At 41.4% G+C, this 21544-nt stretch overlaps 1 protein-coding gene across 2 annotated transcripts in view; it reads left to right on the forward strand.

Moving 5' to 3' along the window:
* The window catches only part of TSPAN32 (tetraspanin 32), a 53727-nt gene extending 34736 nt beyond the window's left edge, over window positions 1-18991 (forward strand). The window contains exons 5-8 of one of the 2 annotated variants that reach the window (XM_065402754.1): window positions 11202-11303; window positions 12807-12899; window positions 14583-14666; window positions 18270-18991. In XM_065402754.1, the coding sequence (XP_065258826.1) occupies window positions 11202-11303; window positions 12807-12899; window positions 14583-14666; window positions 18270-18365 (375 nt within the window). In that variant the 3' untranslated portion in view covers window positions 18366-18991. The remainder of the gene's footprint in view (window positions 1-11201; window positions 11304-12806; window positions 12900-14582; window positions 14667-18269) is intronic. The other variant, XM_065402755.1, reaches the window with a different exon arrangement.
* The last annotated feature ends 2553 nt before the right edge of the window (window positions 18992-21544 follow it).

Here is a 21544-nt window from a genome sequence, read left to right on the forward strand (position 1 = left end):
CTGTCATCTGTCCTCCTTTTATTTTTTTTTAGAAAAGCAGCATCTTTCCTCTCATTCTTTGTTTCTTCCCCATTAGCTCCTTTTCACCCACCTCTTGCTTTCCCATCTTATTTTCTCTGTGCCCTTCACTCCTCCCATTTTTCCATTCTCTCCACTCTAGGTTTCTGTTTCTCCCCTCACCCACCTCCTTCTCTTCCCCACCAAAGGCCAGCTCTTGCTGTGTGTGCTCATCCTCCTCCCTTTGTAAGGTTAACCTTTCTTCTAACTCCCACCTCCTGAGAGAACCCACTGTTGCTGGGAGAAGGGGGCCTATGTTTTTTCTGTCTGTTACCGCCTCTCTCTCACCACAGGAGACCTGATGGTAGGGAAGGCAGCATTCTCTCTCTGCACCCCCCGGCCCCCAAACCACCTCACCTGCCTCCCTCCACTGTGCCAGCATCTGGAGGGATAGCTCAGTGGTTTGAGCATTGGCCTGCTAAACCCAGGGTTGTGAGTTCAATCCTTGAGGGGGGCCATTGAGGGAACTGGGGTAAAAAATCTGTCTGGGGATTGGTCCTGCTTTGAGCAGGGGGTTGGACTAGATGACCTCCTGAGGTCCCTTCTAACCCTGATATTCTATGATTCTATCAGGAAAACGGTCTCATTCAGGACAGCACTTAAGCATATTCTCAAAGTTAAGCATGTTCCCTTATGTTCATCAAGATGTGGGTTTTACATTTAGCTTTGAATGTAGCAAGATTTGGGTTTGCTCTGATTCCTTCTGGCAGGGATTTTATACTCTTGGTCCAGCTACTATGAAGGTTGAATCTCCCCTGTCAGAGTGTAGAATACAATACTATATTTTTGAGAAGGATAGTGCCTGTCTCTGCTGCATTCCTGGGCATCATCCATATCTTCTGTGTCACTAGACTGGATTTTTGCATTCAAATATTTTGGGGCATTACCTCTTTCTCAACTATTTCAAATGTGGGCTGAATGTTTTTCAGAGAATTTCACTGAAATTTTTGAAAAATTTCAGAATTTTATTTTTGTAAAAATGTTGCTGGATTTTGATTCAACCAGCTCTATAACTGGTGAGATTTTTGTAAATTTTTTGTTGTTGAAAATATTCATTGAAATCTTGGGGATTTTTTTTTTTTTTTTTTAAATCAGAATGTTGATTAAATATTCAAAAACGTGTGTGTTCATTTATTTATTTTTTTATTTACCAGTTTTTTGAACAGCTTAAGCTGCGTCTGAAGCTTGTGGCTGAAGCACATTCTTCCACTACTCAATCTTCAAACGTTTTTCCTTCTGTTTCAACTTTATTTTTGGCTTCAATGGAACTTTTGGTATCCAACAACCCATCCACTTCTTAAAGTGATGATCCCTGTAAAGAGACTTATTCATGTCTGAAAAGAGGATTTTTCTCTTGTTTCAACCAGTTAGGCTCCAGGAAAGACTTGTTTTAAAAGAAGAGAGGCCTATACTGTTTCTTTTACTGCTACATTGCCACTTTACAGGCGGGTCTAAGGATTTTTGTGGAAAAAGTACTTGAAAGTCTTTGAAGTGTAGGACTTCAGAGGTTAGCAGTTCAGGATCCATGGGTGATGGTTCATGGTTCTTGGCTCTGTGAAACAAAGATTTTTATCTGGCTTTTGTCAGAGATAACAAGTCGCAGGGATGAAGTATTGAGTGAGGTAGCCTTAAGGGTTGGAAAGAATTCAGGGACAACATTATAGAAGGTTCATGATTCAAGGTTGAGAGGTCACAGGTCCAAGCTACAGGACTCGATGGGTCTGGTGGCCAGAGTACAGAGTTGTAGGATTGGGCGGGATGTCAGAGAGTGTTGACTTTAGCCTGAAGTCTTGGAGTTCCGATGTTAGGGTTGATTCTGGGACTTGAGAGTCAGGACCCAACATCAGAGTCAGTTTGAGTTTAGGAGTTCAGGGTTCATAAAATCAAGATACTGGAAATAGAGACTTAATGGGTCATGTAAACCCCAAGAATTCTGGATTATTCTCTTTATAGAGATAAAATAATGATTTCTCCAGTCAGATTTGAAATGCTGTAAGTGATAAAGCTCCCACTACTTGCCATTGGAAAATATTCAACACTCAGGAAGGTTTTTACTGATATTTAGCCTAAATTATCTTTTGTTTAATTTCACCCCTTACTCCTAGTTATATACTCAATCACCGTGCTAAATAATTTGGTCTCAATCCTCATCTGTGCCACCATTATGTCTGGCACAGCTAGTTGTCCAAATCAGCCCCTAACTTAAATTAGAGAAGCTGCAGGGCTGCTCTGATTTATGTCAGCCAAAATGTTCTGCTGGCCAGTGACTGATAGAGCACTTCATGCTTCGTCCCTGTCCCCATCACAGCAGCTTCTCATTCCCAGCCAGAAGAGTGTCAGCAGAGGCCATTATAAAGCCAAGTAGGGTTCCTTTAGGTCAGCTATAAAGGTGACTTCACAGTTAAATATGTTAGGATATTTTTTTAATGTTTGGCAGAGATCATATCCTTCAGGGCACATCCTAAATCCTGAGCGGGTTAGGAAGAAATTTTGCCTGTGAGCAAGTTATTCCATAATTGCCACTTCAGTTTCTTGCCCCTTCCTCTAAAGCATCTGGCATTGGCCACCGTAGGAGACATGATACTTGACTAGATAGACCACTGGTCCAATCTGGCAACCCCTAAATTTCTGTGACTTGGAATCCAGTTGATTAGCCTTGACCAGCATCGCAGCTGTTCCTTGGATGGAACCTCTCATTCATTTGAGATGTGCTTTTATTTTTTTTTATTTATTTTTTTTTTAACTTAGCACCCAGAGGCATGCTGGTTGTTTCTCAAAGTCAGGTCCCTTCCCTGAAGAGTTTACCACCTAAAGTCCTGATCTGCAAACTATTCCACATGGACAGACACACAAAGAGCTCCACAGAAGCCACTGGGACTTTGGGTAGGGTTCTGGGATCGTCCTGCATGATAAGCATTACAAGATTTGGGCCTGAAATATAATGCACCTTTCATCTCCCTGCTGCCTAGTACTGTATATTTTAGCCACATCCATGGTTATGTCACTGCCATCTAGTAGGCATAAAAGATGGGGATGGGATATGTTCAATAACTGTTAAAAACCTTGTGCTATGCAAAGTCTCTCTTCCCTCAGTGGAAGGCAGAGGAGTATGAGAGAGTAGAAGCCGTGTGTGATTTGCTACATGTTTAATTCCAAGTAGTGTTCTTGAAGAGCACCATGCAGAAAATGGAGCTGTATCTCAGCTGGAAAGTGATGCAGGTAACTGTATCATGGAGGTTGGCGTCTGCTTACGCACTTAGGACAGCTAGGTTGTTCCAGTGGAGCAGTGTGCGTTTTTTTTGGAAGGAGGGGATGTGGGGAGACTACAACAGAAATGGCATGGAGGGCAAAAAGGTGAACAGTTAAATTGGCTGCTGCTGATTTTCCTGCAGAAGGTTTAATAATTTTGTGCAGGAACCTCTTGGAAAAAGCAGTGTATAGTTACAAGAGAGAAAGGTAGGAGTAAGAGATGGTGAGCTGAGGGCCTTCATTAATGCGATGCCTCTGTGACCGTCCCAAAACAATTGGTGGAGATTGAACACCATTTCGCTTGTTCCCCTTTGTGGTCCCATTAGTGGTGGTATGTGCCAACAGGTGGGTTTTTTTAATTATTGTTTTTCATTTGTTTTTGATAATGGAACCAGTGGATCCCCTCGTCTTCCTATCAGCTGGCTCCAGTGACTGCAGGGCAACCTGTGTAAAATGACACCTTACTGACTTCTGCAGCCTCTCACACGGGGCCTTAAAGCCCATTTTGGATTGTGGTGCTGACCAGATTGCTGCTGCTGCTATTGACTGCCGTTGAGGAGAACTAAAGGGAGGAATTGACAGGCTATTAATAGAATAGAAAACTGCACCAAGACATTCAAAACTCTAAAACAAGAACCTGTTCACACCAATGGGAGAGGAGTGAGCTCTTTAAAAGCAACCAGGAGCCTGATCTATGGCCCACTGAAGTCAGTAGGAGTCATTCCAGTGACTTCAATGGGCTTTGAATCAGGCTTTTAGATCAGTCCTTTTCCTCCTCCCTCAGCTGCGCTTTCCAATTCCTTGCTTCTGCCCTAGCAACTCCTCTTATTGTCCACTTCCATCTCACTGTCTCTTATTCCTACCTTTCTCTCCCGCACCATTCTGCCTTCCCGGTCCCTGCTTCTTGTCTCACCTCGCTTTGTGCTCCCCGTTCCCTGCCTTCCCTGCTTTCTTCTCACCTCCCAGCCCCAGCTTTTGGAGGATCTTTTCTTGCCTGCTATACATGTGTGCACAAGAGCCTGGAAAAAGGAGAACTATTCCTTAAATAGAGCACCCTTATTTCTTTTCTACAGTCCTCCACTGGCGGACTCCTAATGCCCTGTCCACTCAGGACAATGGGAGTTTTTTTCCATTGACTTGAATGGGAGCAGGATCAAGCCCTTCAACCAACATTTTCAATACTGATAGCCTAATCTAGATGCCTAGATATATACATAGATTAACAATGTGGTAATTCTCAAGACCCCATGCATAAAGAATTCCTATTGTGCTTCCATACAGTTGAAAATGAAGTACACTAGTGATCCTGTGTACAAAAACCTAGCACTGAATACACATAAAACCTTCCAAAGAGAGAGCTTCCTCAGCAGATTTTGGCTGGGGTCGATCAATTAAGGCTCCCTGATCCCCAGGCTGCTTTAACTTACTGCAGCTGAGGACTGGCATAGTGTAATTGAACTCTGCCAGACCCCTGGCCCCACTGCTGTGCTCTGACATATCCTCTGGAGGGGTGGAGGAGCCAGCTCTATTCATGCCAGAGAGAAGTCCCCTTCCACTGGGGTAATTCTTTGCTGGCCAGTTAAATGAGATTCTGGCTTGTTCTCTGCAGTGCATAAACAAGGAAACTTGTGTTTAACTGTACTGCTGCTGTAATTTATAAACAAGTCTGCTCACAGAGTGGAGCAGGGACTTTCCAATGAGCTTGAAGCTATGATTCTTGTGTGGGCCTCAGGTAACCCCAGAGTTCTGGAAATCGCAAAAGGGTCTTTGTCTACTTTCTTCTTTTAAGCACGGTCAGAAACATTGGTGGTCTTTCAATCAGATGGCCTCGCTATTAATTAGGGTTCTGCTTGAATGATCAAGATCCATTATCCTTGATTCTCATCGTGGCCTATCATGCATGACAATAGTAATTTCTGTCATTTCTGGCTATCTGGGTTTATCAGTGCGAAAGAGAATCAGTGCAGGACTACAGTGCTCCCATTGTTTCATTCTGTCTTCACTAACTCCTGTTTAAGTTCTCTACCATCCTTCCCACCAGGTTCTGTTATGTTTTCAATCTACTGTAATTAGATCGTAAGTGCCACAGAGCAGGGAATTTGCTTTTTTTTTTTTTTTTTTTTTTTTAATGTTTCCAGGATTCCAAAGTGTCATGAACACACATGGCTTTACACCTTAAAAAATATAAAGAAATAAAAGATTGAGTCAAATGAATCTGTAAATGATTCACTTACTCAGCTTATGAAGGAATAGAGTTGTTATCCGTTTATGACTTGAAAATGCAGTAAAACAGATACACGTACAGGTTAAAAAAACAGTGCTAAAGACAACTATGAGCTTGGAATGCGCATTTCTGTTGAGGCCACTATGAATGATCTCAGTTGTGGCATATCAAAGACCCCCCAAAAGGTAACCACTTTGTAGCAGAATGCTTCCATAACTCTGCCTTAGCAGGACTTTTCAGATGAAAGAGAAATAAGTGCAAAATCATCTTTTTCAATAAAATGGTTATTCCTGTAACTGTCCTCAAATTCTAGGTTTGCTAACAGGTTATTTACTAAACAATCTTTGCTGAATGCTTTAGCTAAATTTATGGCTACAACCATTCTTGGTCCTATTCTAAACACATTAACTTTCCAATAAGCCTTCAGTTGACTTGCTTAGGTTGCCTAAACACTGATGTTCAGAGGCAGTTTCCCTTGACAATCTTTGGCATGACGGGTGGGTAAACCAAGAAGGTAGACAGTGTTGTCTAATACATATATTCCAAATGTACCTAAAGATAAAATTCTCCTTTATAACTAACTTAACACTGGGAAGGTGCAATTTCTGACTTAGAGAAGGTAATAGATAAGGATGTGATTTAGTCGCTAGGTGAGACAAAGAACTTGAACTCTAAAATTTCTAGGCAGGGTAAAAGCCCAGTTGTATTTAAACATATTGCTCACTGGGACAGCCTGACCAGGCCTGGGGGCCACAGGGATGGGAGGGAATCTGGGAGAGTGGCAAGCTTCCAATCTTGATCCCATTTAGAATAAACAAAATTCCAGTTTGTGTGAGGAACACTGCGCAAATAACGTTGATGTAGTTGACTGCACCTCACTTTGTAGTAGTCTCCCAATCTGCTGACATGTCTAAGCAGGCTCTAATTAGAGGTGTTTCATCCAGGAATACAACTGGAAACAAGTAGTTTCTCTGGCTCCAGCTTAGAACTGAAACTGTGTACTTCAGGGTGCTTGGAGAACTTAATAAAACTGTTACACTCCAAAGCATTCGAACTGGAGATTTTCTTTAGTCTAAACCTATTTCATCAGCAGTGATCAGGAGGGACAGTCTCAATCTGAATCAGAGCTTCTTTCAGAAATACTGCTCCAACAATAGCACATGCTTGGTTTGCCATGTTTACAGAACAGTCTGACTGTGCAGAAAGTCTCAATAACATGAACCTCTTTGCAGTGAGCAATCTAGAAAGTGACCTGACCCCACTTATGCTGATGTGTGTGCTTTTTGAAGCCTTTAGAATAAAGGCTGATACAAATCCATCCCAGGGACCTCTTGTCCAAATTGCTCAATCCATTTTGTGGTAGCTCCAGTCTGTGTCAAGGTGCTTAGCACATCTGTGGTTTTCTTAAAGCACATTACTAACAATATGAACATAACCACTCAAACAGGACATTAAAAGGCATCCTGTTTGCTGAGCTGTGAGTCACTGCCTTGACTTCTCAGCACTTGGAGTGGGAAACCCAAGGAGGCTAATCATTAAGTTTGAGGTAATGTAATGGACTAATTACTGCCCTTCATTGCAACTGTGCCACTACCATGAATCCAGGGATCAAGAGAGAACAGTATAATGGAAATTAAGCAGACTAGTTCAGCAGCATCCATTGCCCCTTGCTTGAGAAAAATCCAGGGGTGAAACTCTGGCTCCATTTACATCAGTAAAACTCTCATTGACATCAGTGGGTACAGAATTTCAATGTGGGTGTCTCAATCTCACATTTTCTTTGAGTTGCATTTTATTTTATTTTTTATTTTTGTTCTTGCACTATATCTTCCTTAGAAGAAGTGAAGAAGTTTCACATCTAAGAGTTTGCACCCCATTTTGAGCTGGATAGGAACAGCAACGCAGGACTAATATTTTTCAAAGCTCAACTACACAACCAATTGCAAACAAATTTTCCAGCTAAAGAGTCAAGTGATTCATTTCCCCAGGTCCAGTAATGGTGTAGTCTGTAACTAAACAGTCTCCTACCCTAACATAGCTCCTTTTTGTTGGTGTTTATATAGTGCCTCCGATACACACCATGACATGGTGCTTTAGAGGAGGAATGAATCTGCTCTCTATGCAGCTGTGACCATCATGTACCAGCCAACATGGCAGCAGCTGTACAATGTGTTCAGCAACAAACAGCTGTGAATATCTAGATTGCTGCACTTATTCTATGCTAGGATTGTTCTCATGCGGCATGAGTGCATGACATTCTGAAAAGGACTCTAAGGGTAAAGTTCATCACCGGTACAGAATGTGTATGAATGTTCAGCCAATGCAACTGTTGAGCTGCCTGCATAATGTCACTCTTTTGGAAAATAACTATGGTCTGGTCACAGATTGTTCCATTGTCACCAGAGGTGTGCAGAGGTTTGGGGAGTTCTTTAATGATCCGTGCAATCTAAGCATCAGTTGATGCTTTCTCGTCTCACTGATGGTTCAGGATACACTGACACATCACTAAGGTAAACAACTAGCAGCTTTAGAACCTGATCCAAAAATAATTTAAGAGGTTTTTTTCCATTGACTTTAATGGGTTTTGGATGAGGCAATGATTGACTACATCCACCCAAACTGGAAACCTCAGAACTAACTAAACTTCCCGAAGTATCTTCTCCAAATATTTACTAGATCTTAATATTAACACTTCTGAATTTTTCAGAAGTTCCCTAGTCAGAAACGCAGAGACGATCTTTGCAGGACCCTTAATCCAAGATTTTCAAAATATAGAAACCTAAAGTTGACTTTCGGTGGGTGTTGAGTGCTTAAGTCATTTAGGTCCTTTTGAAAATCCCACTCTTGGAAGTCTCACTTGAGGCTCCTTTAAAAAAAAAAAAAAAAAAAAAAAATCATGTTCTGTTGTTAAATACTTACCTTACTAAACTATAAATAAATATTAAATAATATGATTATTGTATAGAATACAAATTACATATACAGCACCATAAACCTACACAAGACTATGCAAATATAGTTAAATACATTTTCTGTCCCAAAAATATAGTCCATAGAGGTCATCTTAGTCCCAGACACAGTTCTATATCTGTGTCTAACACTTGGGTTGGGAAAGTTCAGAAAAAGTTAACATGCTTCATGGCATGAGAACCAATTGGCTTATATGGCTCTTCCTTCTCCTCTCATTCACTTCTTTGGCTTTTCCAGAAGTGTAAGACATTAATGGGTCAGGAAAGTTGTTGGTTTCCCCCCCCCCCGGATTTTTGTTTTAAAATGTCTGATTTTCAACAAAATAGGAACCTTTTCACGAGGATTTGTTTTGTTGAAAGGCCACTAAATTTGGGAAAAGTAGACAAAATGTTTGGACTAGCTCTAGAAGTCAGTATTAGAGGGCAGGCCAGGTAAAGGATAGTCTATATAGCCACTAATTACAGTCTCATGTCAGGCTGCCAATGGGTCATCTCTTCCTTTGCGCTCACTGTTTGAAATCTAGTCTTTCCCCAGTAGCATATCTGGGACTAATATATAGTTTACTTAGGAAGAACAGGACTGTGGTGGTACTGTAAAGTAGTAATACCAAAGTCACAAAATGACCAACCTCCCTCTACTTTTCTGTCTTTGACAGGCAGACAGAATTTGTGTCACATGGTGCAGGTGGCAATTTTTAATTTCCTGGGAGCAGCTTGTTTTACTGCATTTGGCAGTTTTGTATCTTCATCAGAACCTTTATTAGTGCATTGCTGGGTCTCTCTCTAATCACACCTGTTATGTTAATTGATTATGTTGTGTGTAACAGCAAAGCCCCATCACCCCAAGGAGATTAGAGGTATTCTGTGGATTAGAACCAATGATCAACCAACTGGACTGCAAATTGCCAGCTATTCCCTCTGCAACTCCCTGAATTCTGTGGCGGTGCTCACATGAAATTCTCTCATTCTACCACTTCTTGCTTTCAAAGGTCTATGAAGCCATTGCTACAAATCTCTTTAAAAGGCCCCGTAAAAATAAAAAGATGTCTCAAACTTCCTTCATATCTATTCCCTGTTTGATACTTTTGGAGAAATATTTTGATACATTGCCTAAAGCCTGAAATCCATACTTGCTGTGAATTCGGGCCAAAACTAAGTCATCTTTGCTTCTCCTACCTCCTCCTTAGTTATAAGCCCCTGGCAGAGACTTTGCAGTTGGCTGGCTAACGCTTTCTAACGATCCCTGTTTCATCTCGGAGCTGCAAAGAATAATACATGCTGTCTTTTTCTAAGTAAGTTTCTAAGCAGAACCCTTAAGACTTGATGCAAAACCTTGCTGAGAGATGGGTTTGCTCCAACTGCACTTGTTCCCTCTCCTTCCCCTTGCTCTCTGTCTTACTGATTAATTTTCTGTTCTAAGTGCTAAGCTTTGGTCTCAGACCCATTCAGATCAATATTGGAAGAAAAAGAGAAAATGAAAGAAAGAAATAGAATTTTACCAGCTCCCTGCTAGAACCAAGGGCAATTGAGATGTTTTTTTTCTTTTGAAAGCTGAACAAAGGTTGGTTGAGATTTCTGAAGCTATGAGATTTCATATTTTCAGTGAATATGTAGGGCCTGATTCACCACTGCATTACTCTAGTTTTACACCAATGAAAGTCCATTGATTTAGAATGGAGTTACTTTTGTGTTATACTGGCGTAACTATCTACCTAAGGTACTTATATGGCACCCATTATCAGAATATTTTAGTATCTCACCATCATTAATGTGTTTATCCTCAAAACACCCCTGTGAGTTGGGGAAGTGCTTTTATCCTCATGCTGCAGAAGGCAATTAGCGGCTATGAATTCCACTGGATGGCAGGGTACCTAGGAGTTAGGCATTGCATTCCTGTGTGGCTTTAGCCCTAAGTGACTTGTCCAAGGTCACACAACAAGTCTGTCTTAAAGGTGCCACAGGACCCTCTGTTGCTTTTTACAGATTCAGACTAACACGGCTACCCCTCTGATACTTGACAACAAGTCTGTGTCAGAGTAAAGAAGGGAAGTGACTTAACCACTGGACCATCCTTTTTCATGGATTACATGGTAGTAAGTTAGGCAGCTTTACTCAAACAAAACACCTTAGAGCTGGTCAAAAAGTCTTTCAAATTGTGAATGTTTTTCAAAATGTTTTGGGAAATAATTTTGTCAAAAGACTTGTAGTTGAGCTAGTTAAATACTTCAAGTATAAAAATATTGGTGTATTAAAAACAAAAAGACCTTTGTTCATATGGTTTAATGGTGTCACATAGAAGGGAATGTAGGAATTAAATATTCAGTACAATACCCATGTTAGTCATGTAACTAAAATTAATTGTAATGGAAACTGAACAGGTAATGTGCCATATATTATACTGAATAGTTACATCTTAGTACTAATTCCAGAAACAGCTGCAGTCTATTCCATGGAAGGTGTTCAAAAAATGTCCTCCCTAGAATTGTAGGAACAATCCATTCCTGGTAAAACAAGAAATGCAGTTCAAATTCCTCTTGTCTATATTTGAGTTTCATTAATAGACCTGAGATAGCCCTCTATCTATCTGGCTTTATTTGCTAACCCACTTTGCCTGGGGGAGTTCCTGTGTTTGTACAGTGTCTAGCAAAATGAAGAGTGACTTGTCTGGTCAGACCCCTATCCTGGACATGCCTTTTTTGTAGGTAGAAGATGCCATGATGGATGTGTATGATTCTGTGTACGAGGAAGTGAGGAGGAACTTGTCCAGCTTCAGGAGGCAGGAACTAGCTACCATCCATGAAACAGTAAGTTGCTTCCAGTCTTGGTGTATCCAGGCTCAGGAGATCTTGCTCCAGGGTGTCTTTACATTGGCTTCAGTTAGCTTTGGATGAAGCCTATATTCTTCTATTGTCTGGACTTCCCAAACACCATAGTGGTTTTTTGTTCCTTAGATCACAGAGCTCCTGCTCAGTTCTTCTGTGGCCACTACTGCTATTGCTTTTCTGAGGTTGGCATTGCCAGGTTTGGCTGGCTGAATTAGCAGCAGGATGAAAGGATTAGTAGGAGTTTCATAGGACTATAGATAATGATATACTACAAATATTAAAAGCAGCAAAGAGTCCTGTGGCACCTTATAGACTAACAGACGTATAGGAGCATGAGCTTTCGTGGGTGAATACCCACTTCTTCGGATGCATGCAACCCAACCCCCCCACACACGCACACAGTTCTCAGTGAGGAGACCCGGGTTTCTGAGCATCACATTCACCCAAATACCAAGAGGTAATCTCACCTCCCTGAGAGAGCATTTCACACCACAAACCGTGTAGTCCCTTTGCCATTCCATGCTGGTTCCTTAATGGTGGCTGCATAGTAGCCCATATCCCTGAAAGGTAGGAGCCATCCCACAAAGTTGTTGTTGCCATTCCAGAATCAATAGCCTGTGGGTGCTCCAGAATGTGAATGTGATTGAAGGCACAACTTCAAGAATATGGACAGCTGAAGGTAAATTTCCCACTGTGGAAGCATCAGGACCAAACAATGTCTGTTTTTTTTTTTTTTTTTTTTTTGCAAAATTTTAAGCTGCTAACGTGACAAAGCAAATTGCGCAGCTCTGCGGAATCCTGACCTTGCAGTGCAGCATGTAGGTATAAAGGAGAGCTATCGCCCCAATTCTGTGATGCAGTAGGTAGATTAATGTGACTGCACTGAGCCTAGGGATTGCTTCGCTTAGTGTGTGCAAGATGAGATAACACAGTGGCAGAGAGAATGTTTCCTGTGGAGAGAAACACAGGAGTCCTCTATAGACAGCTGAGTAAAGGAAATGCCATACCCTTGCACAGCAAGGTCTGTTCGGATAGTGATCTAATGTCATGCTGTGGGACTAGAGGGGAAGGTCAACACTGCTTATTTGTTTCTGGACTCCTCCCTCTAGCTCTGTATTTTCTGTCCTGATTTCTCAGCAGAGGGAATGGCAGATTAACCTATGGCTCTGTGAACGGACAATCTAGGGCCTAATACAAAGCCGACGGTAATCAATGTAAAGACTCCCACAGGTTTCAATGGGGGTATGGATCAGGCCTTAAGACGTTTTAACCTGTTTTTAACTGCTATAATGATATTTATTTATAATGCTACTTGCCCTCTGCAGCCAGGGGGTCATGAAATCCTGGCCCAGTGTAAGGAAGATGGAGAAAAATGTTTATCTCCCCTGAATTCAACTCATCCTGCAGCAGTCTGCCAGACAGAAGGTTGGTAAGAGAAGAGGAACCCAGGCAGTGACGTAGTTTTTGTTTCTTCTGTTTCAGTTTCTGTGCTGTGGAAAGCAGTCACCCTTTGGAGAAACAGGAGGCATTGAAAATGAGACATGTCCATCAGAACATATGGGCACAGCCAGAGAGGTAAGGGAATAATCCATGAGCCATTTGTCAGATGTCAAGGATGACCCATTAGCTTTTTAGCTGCTAGTTAAACTAGCTCAACTGACCTAACTTGAGTGTGGGGGGGAAAGCACCTGTTGTCTCAGGAACCTGTTTTTTTCCATTCAAGGGCATAAACCACTTTTCAGTAAGCTCTTCTGTTTTTTTTGAGGAAGCAAATAAACAGAACCAATACCAGATGATCTCTGCCATGAGACTGTAACTTGGATTTTTCTCAGTAGATTTCCCTGGACTGTGTAATTTTGTTCTGTTTGACCAGTAGTGCTAATTAAATTTGCCATCTTAATATGTATATTTGTCCTAGGAGACAAAATGATTGTGTTGCTGTGGTTATGCAAAGACATCATGTATTAATGCAATTTCCTAACACATAGTGTATAAATTCAGAACTTTTTAATTATCCTGCTGGTCAATTTTGAGGACATGGGACAAATTAATGATGATACGGGGTATCATGGGATAGCAACCTTTCTGATATATCTGCCTTCTGAAAACTGAATTCTGAAGTGTAACTTACGAAACAGGCTGCAATTGATAATATGGCTATAGGAAAAGAAGTGAGGGGAAGAAATGTCGCTGTTGTGTGGTGGTGCAGGAGCAGGGTGCTTACATAGCTATTTATGCTTTGAATTCCCTCCTGCTGATAATCAAGGGGGATAAACTGCAGTGATGCATTCTGTAGAGTTTATGGGAATGGAGGAAGTGATCTTGTATCCTAGCAGCTGCTGCTCATTTTATCTTTGGGTTCAATTCTGCAAGGATCTGAGTACTCTGGCCTGATCCAGCAAAGTATTTAAGCAAGTGCTTAACCTTAAGCATATGAATAGTCTGTCTGTCACCCACACACAGACTTCAGTGGGCCTGTTCATATGCTTAAAATTAAGCACTAGCTTAAGTGCTTTTGCTAGTTCCAGCCAGAGTGCTCAGCATCTTGCAGGATCAAGCCCTTTACTAGCATCGCATTGCAGACTTAAACCACAGCATGTCAGAAGACCTGCAACAAACATTATTGTGCATTTCACATGCCTTCATTCCATCTTCCTTTTTCTTTCCCCCCCTTTATTTTTATATTTATATATATATACACACACACACACACACACACACACACACACACACACACACACACACACACACACAGAAATCTTGAAATATATTTTACCTGGTGCGATTCCAAAAATATCACTGCAATCGCAGGTATACTGTAGGTAACTGACTATGGAGAGCACAGTATGGCAATAGAACCAGGGAGACCTAGACCCCATTCACTACCAAGCCAAGGTTCCATGTCTCAAAGTATAACACAATCTGCAGCAGTGCACGGATGCCAGAAGTCACGCTGCATACAGTGACAGGTAAAGTCAAGAAGGAGGATTTGCACTATTGCTGCCGCTCTCTCTGCTGGTTGAGGAGGAGGAAAGCAGGATAAAGCAAACCTAACTCTGATTCCTGTTTTTTAAACAGAGGCTGTCTCTATGATACAGGGTCTGTAAGAGACAGGGCTTGGAAGCTGCTTCTGCTGTGAGGGATGATGATGTTAAACCCTGTCAGGCAGAGAGAGATGGGGAAGCCTCTTCAGGGATAAAAGAGGTGAACTCCCCCAAGCTGCCACTGTGCTTTCATATAATATCTCTGTCATTTCAGGATTGCCTCCAAGAGATCCAAGACTTCCTAAAAAAACATATGGACTTCGTCTTTGCGCTACTGATCATCACAATCTGCTTCATGGTAGCTATCTTTGTTCCATTGGTACCCTAGTTTTCTGAACAAGCTGAGGCAGGGACAGTTCAGTGGCTTGAGAGGGCAGGTCACGTTGAAAAGCTTGCATGCAGGAGACAGGTTTTTGGATCTGGCAGTGATGAGCCAGCAGCATGAAGTTCAATAGCAAAGGAAATAACCTTGATGATGTGATTCACCACAGAGACTAGGGGAGGAGCTATCCTGTCTCATTGGGTAGATGCCAATAGGGCTGCCAGTCAGTCTGAGGAATCACAGCCAGTTCTCTGCTGGAACAGGCTCGCTAAATTCCTGGCAGCCATAGGTTCTGTGCTGAGCTTGGAGAATATGTCTGGAAATTGGCTTCTTCAGAACTTGAATCCCATTGTCAAGGGTGTTGAGTCTAAGCATTTTCTCCTGTGGCTGAGGATGTGCCATGTTCTAACCACCACATGATCTAACATTACTTTGTGGTGTTTAGAGCTGGTCAAAATATTGTCATCAAACACTTTTTGACCAAAAATATCTTTTCAACCAAAGGAAACATCATCATAGAAAATGTTCATCTTGGTCAAAATTTTCCAGTGTTTTGAAGGAAAAACCAAAATTATTTTGGTAAAAGTTGATTTCTTTTTGAAAACTTTTACCCAAACCCTGATATTTTTACCAAACAATTTTTTTTAAACTGCAAATTTTTTGTTAAAAAAATAAATTGAAAACTCATCAGGGGAAATGTCTAAAAAAAATCTCCCAAAATTAAGTTTCCTACAAAAAAAAAATTGGCAGTTGCAACCAGCTGTAATGTTACTGTTAGATATGCAAGACCATAACTTCCTGCAGGGCTAGGCCTGTGATACACAGGAGGTCAGTTGCCTGCCTCCCAGCTGAGGCTAGGTATCAGGTGATAACTTGAAGATCATCTGGTATTAGGTGAGCCAGCAAGTAGCTCAGTTGAGCTGCAGGGAGTAGAAAGGCTGCTGCTGAGGACAGAGCCCAGTTCATGAGACTCTCTGGCAGATGGCCTGTGTAATCCTGTGGGGAACAGGCTAGGAAGAAGGAACCAGAGACTTGTCTGGACTCCCAGGCATTCTGTGAAGTGCAATCCTGTAGGGAGTAGATTGGCCCCTGCAGTAGATCCCGGGTCAGGAGAAAAGACAGGATTGGTGTGCCTAACAGTGTTTTGTTTTTGAATAACACTGAAGTCCTGTAGAAGAAGGGGCAGGAATCCTGTGACTGGAGAGTGTTGTTGGTGCATGGGCAGGTGAGATGATAACCCACTGCCTTACAGATATGCAGACATGGTGCATCTAGCCAATGGCTGGAGTATGCTGTTAATAGAACAAGCCTTTTTCGTGTCTAGTCACCACTTGGCAGACACAACATACATTAATTACCTCTACACAGGGGTCCAGCACTTGTAATAAAACATGCCTTCAGACCTGTTCCATGTACAGAATATTAAATTTCACCTGCTCTAATAACTCTCCAGTTGAGCTTCAGTTATTGAAGCAAGATTTTTCTGACCAGGTCTGTACGTATAGTTGGGTTTCAGACTTGTCACGATCACCCTTAAATCTACCCGGGCTCATCGTGCAATGTGGAGATATATCATCTAACTTGCTATACATGAGTGGATGACCTGGACCTAAATACATGGTTGTAATACACTCAAGGGGTTGCCTGGACTCCGTGAATGCTGCATGAGAGCAGCAAGAGTCCCCAGACTGAATCACACCTGCCTGCTGACTCCTGCATTAAATATCAGTTTGTTTTTTAATAATGATGGAATAAATATTTGCCCTTTTTAAAGTTTACTGATTTGCCCAAAATGTTAGTCATAGCTATTCTCCTCTGAATTGCTGTGTCAGAGGATGGAAGAGCAGCAGTGGGTAGAGCTCTGATACTATTGCAGGAAGATGGCACATGTAATTGTGGCACAGGAGCAGATGATGCCTGACCTGCTGAATTCTGATAGGCTTAGAAAACCCTTCTAGTTCAGCCAATTAGAATACAAACATAACCATAAAATTTCAAATCATAAAGGTTAGTGTGCAACATTTCTATTTTAAACTTTTATCATTCCGTTAGGAACAGCCGCTAAGCAATCTGACTTATAACTATTCCATCCAGGGTATTTCCTGATGCATAGAATTACATAGGTATATAAAATTCTAGCACTAATATTACAATAGTTATGTTAATTCTCAGTGTAGATTAGCTCCTCCCATGGAACTATGCATGAGACATACCAGATGCATTATACAATGTCATATCTTGGAATATTTGGGGTAATGTTTTCACAGTTTGGGTATAGGAAAAATCTCACTCCAACTCTACTGAAAGAAAGTTGTGGCTTTTATTTCATAGCTGTGAAATGGCAGCTATCAACTAGGACTGGTTTTGAAGAATATGGTGGGAGGAGCCTCATTCTATTTCTAAAATATTTTTACCATTATGATTGCAGGATGCAAAGAAAAGTGTACGGTGGCTGCCTTAGTTACTGCAGGTGTTGCTATCTTCCAGCTACCAATGAGCTGTTCATAAATGTTCAAAAATCAAACTATACATTCAAAGAGGCACTTTCATATTAAGGCAAACTTTTATAAAGAACATATATTTACAGCCACCATTATTCCCACAGCAACCTGGCTTCTGATATGTTGCACATATAGGTTCTGATACAGCCTTCAATTATATGATCACACAATACTGGGCAATGTGATGTACCATTCAGCAAATTTGTATACTACAGTACAAAGGAACTGCATTCTTTTGTATACTCAGAGGCACACATGTATGTGATGTATGTTGTATTACTCCAAACAATACCTACTGAGATTTTTTTTTCAATCAAAGACTACTGCAGTACAGACTGTTCGCACACAGGAGCAGACTTAACTTGGTTGTGGGAATCTGAATCCTGAATTTTCCAGCTTATTCTCACTGCTGATGTTATGGTATTGGAACTGAAATTAGAACCCCATTGTGCTAGATGCTGTATATAACAGTCTCTGCCCCAAATAACTTAGTCTAAGCAGACCAGACAGAGGATGGGAGAAAGGAAGTACCATTATCCCCATTTTACAGATGGAAAATTCGGGCATAGAGAGATAGTGACTTGTCCCAGGGTCACACAGGAAGTCTGTGGCAGAGCAGGAATTGAACCCAGATCTCCTGAGTCCCAGTCAAATGCCTTAACCATGATATTGTTCTCTCTCTGTTGAAATTTTAACTTTAGCATTTCACAGTAATGTAACTTTTTTGTGTATGCAACAGCCTGATACAGTAGCTCAGAGATACCTGTGAATAAGAACATAAGAACATAACATAAGAACATAAGAGAGGCCGTACCGGGTCAGACCAAAGGTCCATCTAGCCCAGTATCCTGTCTACTGACAGTGGCCAATGCCCCAGAGGGAGTGAACCTAACAGGCAATGATCAAGTGATCTCTCTCCTGCCATCCATCTCCACCCTCTGACAGACAGAGGCTAGGGACACCATTCCTTACCCGATGTTCAGTATTGATGTGTGTGTATCAGTACCTTTACACTCAGGTGAAGTAACCGCCAACCATTAGTCCTGATATTTAATTCTTTGTCTCTCTGATTCCTTAGGTTTATGGGATGATTTTAACTTCATTCCTCTGGTTCTCCATCCACTTCAGCAACAATCTGGACCGGAAAGGCAAATACATTTTCAGAGAGACCTAGAAAACAGTCGCCCAGCTTCCCCACCAGAGCAAGGATTTCCAACCCTTGAATTGGGGAAACCATCGGAAAGTTCTCCACAGAGTTCCCTGAGAAGCTGTGGCTAGGTGACTGGAGCTGGGCCTTGGTACCTTCATGTTTCTCTTTACTGCATTACCTGCCTCCTCTGCATTGTCAGCTGACTAGTGGGAATGTTCATTGGGCAGCACAGGAGAGAAAGATGTGACATTTTCTGTAAAGACAGACAGGAACAACTGGGGAATCAGGGCCATGTAGAGACACAGATAGGCATCTTTAGCATTGGTGTGAGATGTGGATGGTAGCAAGGAACCAGACAGCCGCTCACCCAGAAAACCATCCAACCCAGCTAGCCAAAACCAAACCCTGATCTAATCACTTCTGTGAGTGCCTGAAAACAGACCGCTTAAAACCCCGTCAGTGTGCCAAGTCATACAAAGAAACTAAAATACCAGCAAGAAAAAAAAAAGAAGTCCAGTTAATACCCCTCAGCCAGGAGAATGTCCTCTCAGCTATAGCCAGAACAAATGCATCATGCCAATCAATCATGCCACAATTCATGGCAAAACAACCACTTACATTCAACACACACACACACACACACACACACACACCACCACCACCACCACCACCACCACCACCACCAAATAACCAATTGCCCCTGGCAGAAAGAAGAAGGAAATGCATTAGAGGACACGTGGGATAAGTAACTTAATTTAACTAATTATCCACCAAGTTTCCCACAGTCCATTCTGTTCCTGAACTAAATTACTACAAACTGGGGAACTATTGTAAATTTATAAATGTGTTTGCCAAAACACAATTTAAAAAACAAATAGAAATTACGGAAAGTAAAATAAAGATGGTAGCATTTACATTTAAAAGAACGTCAACATTGGATGTTACAACGTATCACAAGATAACAAATCAAATAAATAAATTTATGTTGAGTACTCTGAAAAAATGGGCACTAGTCCTCTCAAAGAGGGCACCCAAAATTAGTTTACACTTCTGACAATTTTGGCTTTAATCTCTGAGACTCAGTTAACTCAAGGTCCTATCAGTCTTGTTACACGGACAAACTTTATCCTAAATCTACACTATTTTCACCATGTGACTATCCCTGTAGAACTATGTATCTTTAAGTAAAGATCCTTATCAATCCACCAATATGCTTACGTGTGTCAATGGGATTATGGGACTGCCCATGGCAGTTCAACCAAATCTCTCTCCAGTTAGAATATAGAAATTTGAACAAGTTACTTATCAAAGTCAATTTGATTCAAAATTGCTTTGCCTTGGTGCTATTCATAGCTAAACTCTTTCCATTATGCACGTATTCAATATTATAATTTCTCTGGACGTTCACGAATACTGTAAACTCTTTAACCAAATATTCAGCAGTGGCAAAAGTCTTGTGCTTAACTGGACAATTCAGAATTCTTTTTCTCTCTTGGCTAAGAAGTTGTCAATTTCTTGTCACCACAAAAAATGGTCTAGGGCTTCTCCACATGAAGACTTAGTGCAGGGGAAGCTGGGGTGTAAATCTACAATGGCACTAGCCTGCTGCTCACCAACTGGGTGTGTGGACACAGCTGCCACTCACTTTTTTTGCAGCATGTTTCAAAGAGCAGCAGTTCAAAGCACACTGCAGAACTTTTAATGCATGGTAGCATTTAATGCATACAGCCAGTTACTGCACAGCAGGCTAGTACCCTGTAGATTTACACCCCAGCTTGCCATGCATGAAGACCTGGTCTACAGTGAAAAGTTACATCGGCATAGCTACGTCAGTGGGAAAAAAGCACACTCCTGATGGACATAGCTATGCCGACATACCCCCCTGTGGACACCACTAGTTGATGGAAGAGGTCTTCCATCAACATCACTAGCATTGGCTGAGGAGTAGGTGTAGAAAAACCCCTTCTGTCACTGTAGGCTGCATCTACATGACGAGCCTGTGCTGCTATAGTCTGTGTAGTGTAGACGTACCATCGGTCTCTGTATGGACAAGCACCTAGGCTGATTGCTTTAACACACTCTTAATCTTTCTGAGATGCACCTTTGCTGTACCCAGCCATGATTCTCCTGTTACAAATAATACTATTCTCAGTTAAATGAGTTCTTCTAGGCTCGACATTCTCAGTTACTTGTTGACTTAAGGCCAGATTTTTAAAGATAGTTAGGAGCCTAAAGCTGCAGATAAGCACCTAGCGGGATTTTCAAAAGCACCTAGGTGCCGAATTCCCATTGATTTCCCATCTTTTGTTTTCCCAAGACATCAGGTGTTAGCAGAAAGGGGATGCTCTTGGCAGCCACCTGATGACAATCCCACTCTCATGCAATCTCATCCAGATGTTTCGGTTTCAGTGAGCAAATTGCTGAACAGCTGTTTTGTACAGTTTCTGATAAGCCATGTGGCCTGGCTCCTCTTCTAGGTAAAATTGATGTGAGCCAATTAGAAAGCAAACCTCATTTCTCATGACATTTTGAAACATCCAACCAGACAAGTAGCTTGGGACATACCAGTTTGCACTATACATTTTAGGACCTCTATCAGCTTGCAACATCCTTTGCCACCAATTGTGCATTTAGTATGATAATCTTTTAAGACAATTGTTTAGTCCAGGCTCCAGTCAGTAATCTACTTCCACAAGCTGCTTCTGTAGGTTCCTCTTGCAGTGTATCTTGAGCAACTTTGCACAACCCCACCTTCTTTCCCAGGCTGCAGTTTCTCCATCAGCATATTTAGCAGTCTGCACAGATATCCACTTTCAAACTCCTGTCTCTATATAGAGTCTCATGACATTCCTTGATGATTGTGTAGTTGTTTAGTTGTTCATTATGCAGCAATATAAAATTACTTGACTGATTTTCTTGGTTCAACACCAATAATTTTGATGGTAATGAAACAATAAGACAAAACAGCTGTACATGTCTCTGTACCAATTTGTGGTTATACTCCACACATCAGTGATAAGGTTGGTCAGATCACTTTATCTGTTAAACAGTTCAGCAAGTAGATAAACAAATGATTTATCATACTTTGTGGTCATTTAGTCCTTATAACTATTTGGACAGGGTCACCATAAAGATTTTCACTTCACCTTGACTGTTCAATAAGCTAATTGACTGTATCATCTTTTTTTAGCATGATTAGTTAG

The sequence above is a fragment of the Emys orbicularis genome, chromosome 4 (assembly GCF_028017835.1).
Source record: "Emys orbicularis isolate rEmyOrb1 chromosome 4, rEmyOrb1.hap1, whole genome shotgun sequence".
Classification (NCBI taxonomy): Eukaryota; Metazoa; Chordata; order Testudines; family Emydidae; genus Emys; species Emys orbicularis.